Source organism: Colossoma macropomum, unplaced genomic scaffold, assembly GCF_904425465.1.
Source record: "Colossoma macropomum unplaced genomic scaffold, Colossoma_macropomum, whole genome shotgun sequence".
Classification (NCBI taxonomy): domain Eukaryota; kingdom Metazoa; phylum Chordata; class Actinopteri; order Characiformes; family Serrasalmidae; genus Colossoma; species Colossoma macropomum.
In genome coordinates this window covers 22,113,106-22,120,680 of record NW_023494790.1, presented here as the reverse complement: position 1 = coordinate 22,120,680, position 7,575 = coordinate 22,113,106, and the positions used below count along the sequence as shown (strand labels likewise).

At 37.1% G+C, this 7,575-nt stretch overlaps 1 protein-coding gene across 1 annotated transcript; it reads right to left on the bottom strand.

The window, feature by feature from the left end:
* Positions 1–342: 342 nt before the first annotated feature.
* Positions 343–6,589, bottom strand: LOC118809331 (ectonucleotide pyrophosphatase/phosphodiesterase family member 7-like). Its single transcript, XM_036572524.1, has 6 exons — positions 6,277–6,589; positions 5,104–5,249; positions 2,101–2,733; positions 1,316–1,559; positions 934–1,048; positions 343–844 (listed from the first exon to the last, which is right to left on the bottom strand). Exons 1-6 carry the CDS (start codon positions 6,521–6,523, stop codon positions 787–789), a joined length of 1,443 nt encoding a protein of 480 aa, XP_036428417.1. The 5' UTR covers positions 6,524–6,589; the 3' UTR covers positions 343–786.
* Positions 6,590–7,575: the final 986 nt, after the last annotated feature.

Here is a 7,575-nt window from a genome sequence, read left to right as displayed (position 1 = left end):
AAATTCCACATGACTGGACAAGATTTCACCATAAATCATTGAATCTGCAGCTTTGTGTAATGATAACTTCTGTCAGTCATTTAGTCCTCCTGAGCTGTCTTTCTTTTCACATCTCTGTTTTTTTCATGCCATGTCTCAGGGACACAGCCGGCCTGTGTGTAAGAATGTGCGCTATCCAAGTCTGATGTTTCTGAATCGAACACTTAGCCATTCAAAATAGGGCTTCATTTCCATTGTTGCATTTTCACACAACTTCAACACACCTTGCTACCGTAGGGCAGATGCTGCGCTACATTTACAGTCTCCACTAGATGGCGGTAGAGAATCAGAACACAAGCAACATTCAATTTGATATGAGATTATATTACGGTAATAAAGACAGCCTTCAAATGCTTCATCGAAGGGGTATAGGCAAGATTTCACTGCGTTATGCCTTTTCAAACCTTGGTTGCAAATGTTATAATATTAAATGAGCAACATGTGGTGCATTTTTTCTAAAATCAGGAGTGATAAATTGATACAGACCTCAGACATAATTATCACGTACAATGTAATACCTCAAAGTTACATTAAACTATTTACAAAAACGATGGCCTGACATGCTGAGTGAACAGGGCAATCTACTCAATTCATTAATTGTAAACAATAACAGTAATAGCCCAATTAATCAAGTAGATTGCACAAATTCCTCGACATATGGTCTCCTCATTTTCTTGCGTTATTATGAGAATAAAAAAAAATCTGTGAAAATTATTTCTGACAAAAAAAACTGTAATTAAATGCAGATCACAACGTTACTTGCTTTAAGTCTATGTTGTCCTTGATGTTTTCTTTGCCATCAGACCTAGAGAAACAAGAGCACAGATAGAAGTGATTGTCCCTGTCTGTATGTTACAGATGTATGATGGACACAAATGTGTGTATTTGCAGTACCTTTTACTTGCTCTGTTCCGTCTATAGACAAAATAGGAGGTAACAGTGATGAAAACAACTACCAGAAACCCAGCCACAGCAGCGAGGCCAATTAAGAGGCTCATCTGTCTTGATTCTGATAAAAGAAGACGCAAATGAGTTAGGTTTTTGTTCATAAACATATACTATGAACAGCAAATAAAGAAATGATGCTCTAATATGCAGAATTTAGCCAAGGTTCAATAGTTTGTGCAAAAGAGGGGCCTGTCAACCTAGTAATAATTGCCTATTATCTTTTCCATTGTCTATAATTTTTCTGTTAATTTTTTTTTTAAATCTGAGTCTTGGTTCTTTTGATGATCGTCACAGCAGTGAAAGAGATTTCAAATAAGTCAAAACCCACCTTTAGGGTCACAAGATTCCCCACCAGAGAGCAGAAGGTGTCTGGTGTTGTCCAGGGAGCCATCATTGACCTCAGGCTTTATTCCTAACAGGTGGCACATTAAGGGGTACACATTGACTGTTTCAAAGGGTCCCACCACCAGATTTTGGTGGAAGTCAGGCCCCACTGCCCTGAAGAAAGGCTTCATATCCAAGACATTGTTATCAAAGCCATGCTCTCCTTTATTGTACTGAACTGGAAACAGCTAGGAAAAGACAGAAAAATTAAGCAGTGAGTTACATATTGTCGCTCTTATTAAAACCTCCCAACACTGTTTTTTAACACCATTTGAAAATGGTAGCTGCCCTTTACGCTGTGTGAAAATATCACAACGATATCACAATGAAGAGTCAAATATATTATAATAAAGAATAAAATCTTGATCTTGAAGTAAACAACTATTTTGCGTCTTCTATAAAGTATGGAAATATCAGGTTTTGTCACAACGTTAACTATATTGTCTCTGTTATTTTAAACCTTGTAAATTTGGCTTTTTCCCATTTTTTTACACCATTTCAAAATGGAAGCTGCCCTGTATGAATGGACTGATAGAAATGGTCCAAAATGACATTTGAATGGGTTAATTACAGCTGATTAAATACATGTGGCATGATCTCAGATATCAAGGACTTTTCCATCCATATTACAGTTCAATTCATACTGTATTTCTAGTGAACTTGTTTTTTTTTTTGGCATTAATTTTGAATTTATATTGTGCAATGAATTGGTTATATTTATACACTCACCCCATTGATTACATATCCTGGGTCAGCATAGAGAATGATGGGTAAAATGCGTGGATGTTTTGAATAATGAAGGCGAGCAGGCATGTCTTCCTTCTTATAGACATGCAGGTTAGGATGAGCATCTTTCAGGCTGCGGAAGACTTTCTCCAGCATGCCCTCTTTGGGCAAAAGCATTCCACTAGGGCCATAGTCCAACAACTGGAACTGAATATCCTTAAAGGAAAAGCCTGGAATTTTGGATAGGGTAATCTCATTGACTCCATCCCCTCTAAACACAGTAGTCATACCATGATCAGCAGTGATGATGATGTTCAGGTGGTCAGTAAGACCATGCTTCTCAGCCGCTTCACGTATATAGCCAACAGTGCGGTCCACCTTTCTGACGGCATCGCGGCGCTCTGGGGAGTCAGGGCCATATTTGTGTCCTGTTTCATCTGGTTCACCAAAATATAGTGAGACAAAGTCCAGATCCTGTGTTTTAAACCAGTCTCCCATGACCTTATCCACATTCTGTCTCCAGTCTGTCTCATTGGAATAGTCATAGAATCGAGGTTCCACCTCTCTTGTTTGTATCATCTCATTCCGATAGGTGGCGGCGGTGCCCGGAAAATGTAAGGAGCCAGTTTTCAGACCCTGAGAAAGTTTTAAAGAATCAATAAGCTGAATTCTGATATAATATCACACAATCAAATGACTTGAAGAACTGTGACAATGTAGAAATTATAATCATCCATTCTGAAAAATAATATCATATAAATGCAACTAAACTTTATGTTAAATGTAATTAATTCTGTAAAACTTAACCCTAACATCACTCTCAGAAAAAAAGGTACAAAACTGTCACTGGGGCAGTACCCCTCTTGTCACTGGGTTTGTACCCTCAAGGGTACATCTCAGTCAGAAAATATAATTGTACTATAATCTACTGAACTTTTTTTTTTTTCTAAGTTGTATTGATGCCACACACCTTGTCTCGTCTCCAGGCTTTTTCTTTTATTCCTCTGTTTTAAACATTAGGTTATGAAAAGGTACAAATACATCTTTCCTTTATTTAAGGTACACAATTGGACCTTAAAACCACTGTTGCACCTTTGACGGTGCATTTACATTGTTTCTACCTTGATGAACGAAAAATGTACCTGCACAGCATCTTTATTTTTAACAGTGTTCAACCTAAAACTTAAACCTTATTCTAATCCTAAACTTAACTCTAATCCTAACATTGCTGATAATCAAGTAACAAACTGAGCATCTGTAGATGATCTGTCGATCTATCTATAGAACAGACGTTTGGTCACACTTTATTTTCAAAGAACCAACCATCAAGAGATTCTTCATGGAACCAAAAGAGGTTTGTCTGTGGCATCTCTCCAAAGAACCCCTCTGAACACCTTTATTTAATACAACCCCATTTCCAAAAAAGTTGAGACACTGTGCAAAATGTAAATAAAAACAAAATGCAATGATGTGCAAATCATTTAAACCCTGTATTTCACTGAAAATAGTACAAGTACAATAGTACAACAAATCAAATGTTGAAACTGAGAAATTTTATGTTTTTTTGAAAAATATATGCCCGTTTTGAATTTGATGCCAACAACACATTCCAAAAAAGTTGGGAAGGTGGCATGTTTACCACTGTGTTTCATCACCTCTTCTTTTAACAACACTCTGTGAGTGTTTGGGAACTGAGGAGACCAACTGCAGTAGCTTTGAAAGTGAAATGTTTTCCCATTTTTGCTTAACATAGGATTTCAGCTGCTCTACAGTTCAGGGTCTCTTTGTCGTATTTTTCATTTTATAATGTGCCAAATGTGTTCAGTGATGACAGGTCTGGACTGCAGGCAGGCCAGTTTAGCACCTGGACTCTTTCAATACAGAGCAATACTGTTGTAATATGTGCAGAATGTAGTTTGGCATTGTCTTGCTGAAATAAGCAAGGCCTTCCCTGAAAATGATGTCGTCTGGATGGCAGCATATGTTGCCAAAACATATATATAATTCAGCATTAATGGTGCCTTCACAGATGTGCAAGTCACCCATGCCATGTGCACTAATGCACCCCTATACCATCATGAATATTGTTTTTTGAACTGTGCACTGATAACAAGCTGAGTGGTCTTTAGACCGGAGGACACAGCGTCCATGATTTCCAAAAAGAAATTCAAATGTTGATTCGTCAAACCACAGGACACTTTTCCACTTCACCTCAGTCCATTTTAAATGAGCTCAGACCCAGAGAAGGTGGCAGCATTTCTGGATCCTGTTTTTATATGCTTTCCTCTTTGTGTTTAAGAGTTTTAATTTGCATTTGTGGGTGCAGCGATGAACTGTTTTCATAGACAGTGGTTTTCAGAAGTGTTTCTGAGCCCATGCAGTGATTTTTCACTACAGAATCATGTCTGTTTTTAGTGCAGTGCCGTCTGAGGGCCCAAAGATCATGGCCAGCAAATATTGGTTTTTGGCCTTGTCCTTTGCCTTCACAGATTTCTCTAGATTCTGTGGATTTTTTAATGTTATTATGTACTGTAGATGATGAATAGCAAAAGTTCTTTGCTATTTTACATTGAGAAACATCATTCTTAAATTGTTGCACCATTTGTTCATGCAGTCTTTCACAGAGTGGTGAACCCCTCCTCATCTTTTCTTCTGAAAGACTCAGCCTCTCTGGGATGCTTATTTTATACCCAATCATGTTATTGACCTGTTGCCAATTAACCACCAGGTGTTGTTTTAAGCATTAGTACATTATACTACACAAAAGAAGTAATTTCAAATGTCAACGCTATCCTGACCAGCATTCTATCAGTGGAATAAGGGACATTGCCTCACAAGTTGTGATGTAAGAGTTCTCACTTTTTGGTTAGATTTTAATGCAGGCTCATGTATGAAGCAGAATAATTCTTAGGTGGCCACATAGCCTCTGCAAAAAAATCACATGGAAGTCAAGTAGAAGACCTCCAGAATTTACCTCCATAATGCATACACTACAGTAGACCTCACCTGTCTTTGAGCTGTTATCCATATAGGTAGAGAACCATTGTCCCAGTAGTCATCAACAAACTGTGTCATGTAGTATTGCTTCTTCTCCTGAGTGGTGGTGTTGAACCACATGTTGTGGATCACTCCATGATTCTCAATGTAACGTCCTGTCGGATATGTTTCAAGACATTTGACATATGCAGTCTATATATGTATGATATATACAGTACAGTGCAAAAGTGTTTTAAAAAAGCTTTTTAATTGGGAAGTTTTTATTTGCTCATAAAACACATTATTAGAATAAATACAAATAACTTTGGTATAGTAAGTAGTGATTTTATGTATGTTAAAGCTTTTGCTTAAACCCCTTGCTTAACCCCTTAAAAGGCCATGATGTGACAGTTTTGGTGGTCTACCGCCATGTAATTATTATTACATAATAAGCCTTGGATTTTAAGGAGTTAACCATTTCCAGCCCTCTCTAAGAGGCAACCAAGTATTATTTAGTTACTATTCAATACCTGGGTTGGCTAATTAATCCCTTATTATATTAAATCAGCTGTACTGATGGCATTGAACAAATCAGGAACCACATTTGTGTTCTTGTTCACAAAACACCAAGTACATTTTTGAAAACAAGAAAGTCATGTTACTTTTTACTATATTTATATTTATGTGAATTTATTCTAATTTGATATTTACTGGCAGTAACACACTTACCGCCCTGGTTTTGGACAATTTGCTTAGGTGCCTAACACTTTTGCACAGTACTGTATGTATGAAACTTACAATGACCTAATTAGTGGCACATTATACCAAAGACGAGAGCCGTTTTTTCAGAAGATATCTTAGATAAAGACTTCTGATTGTATGAAATTGCAAGGTAACCCACAATTTATAGAAATATAGAAATAAAATATAAATATTTCCTCTAACAGCTAAAACCCAAGCTTTAGTTTAGCACTGCATCATTTACAAAACACAATGCGTGATTAACCGCAGGAAATAAAGGGTAATAATGCTATGAAATAGAATGCAGTATTAACAGGTCAGGTTCCTAATTAAGCATATTTTGTGGTCTCCAGCAGTGAATGAAGACAATTTTCCCAAGATTACTAGTTCTTAGCTGCTTCTTTTAAACCATTTCATGTGCAATTCAAGGCATTGCTTTCTATTCTGTCTGTTTCCACTTACCTGTTAGTAGAGTGAAGTGTGTAGGGCTGGTAATGGTTAGATATGGTGGGGTGACATAAGCAGCTTTCACTCCATCTTCAGCCATCTTGTCCAAATTTGGGGTGTCCACATCCCGGTCATAGTCCCACCTGAATCCATCAAAGGAGACGAGCAGCAGTTTATTCCTTACCTTGCTACACGGCCCTCTGACTGGGGCAGAGAGCGCTGGAGAAACTACAAGCAGCCAAAGACTCAGTATCAACAACATGACCAGAGGACATCTATCAGACCTATACTACAGAGAATATTCATCTGAGGCTCCTTTTATACACTTCATGTTACTTGAGTTCATCATGGGTTTTATGAGTAGATTATCGAATCTTATCATAAAAGCCTTATCTGAGTTTTATCATGTGTCAGCTTTTATATTTAAACATGCTGAAGAGAGATATCACACCATGTCCCTTATCTGTTTTTTTTTCTTATGGTTTTACTACTCTTATTCTGTGAGACCTGTCATTGCATCTTGCACAAGAAACAACAATAGGTCAGAAATCATTTCACTAATGCCTGATTGGTAAGAGAACTAAGCTTAAGAGAAGTGTGAGCATAATCTCATCAGATGTTAGACTTCATTGCTGAAATATCTGATCAAAAACCACTGATAACATAGTTAATAACCTCATGTCATGCTGATAATAAAGCATGACATGAGGTCACATGCATTCATGTCCACTGTTTAAGTATTACAAATGTCATGTCAGTGACTTAGGAGAGACCTCCCTGCAGCTAGAGTTGGGCAATATAACAATGTTTATCATTATTGTGATTATGTCACAATATGCCTTTCTGAGCATACTGTAGATATCTACTAGTCTAGAACGCTGAACAGCTACAAGTTTCATTGCAAAAAGTGTATCATCAGGCCTCTTTGATAGGATTTAGTGCAGTGGAGTTAAATAAAACAATAAAAATCATTTGGACCCATAGTTTTGATAATACTTTTTTAATGTGGTACCGCTGGTTCTATTTTGTCCTTTCCAACTTAACAGATGTCTGAAAAAATGAATATTGCCATATATTGTTTGTTGTAATAGTTTCCTGACATAACGTGATATTATATTTTTGCCATATTTCCCACTCCTCCCTTCCAAAAGTTTGAAAAGAATAAGCTAAAGCTCATGAGGAGAAAAACTGACCTGTGAATTGTCAAAACATTGTAGCACTACATTTGTGAGGTAGATCTGCTTTAAAGATCAGCTATTAAATATTTACATGCTGATAACCACTGTTTCATGGTATTTCTTGGGTTTCCAGAGA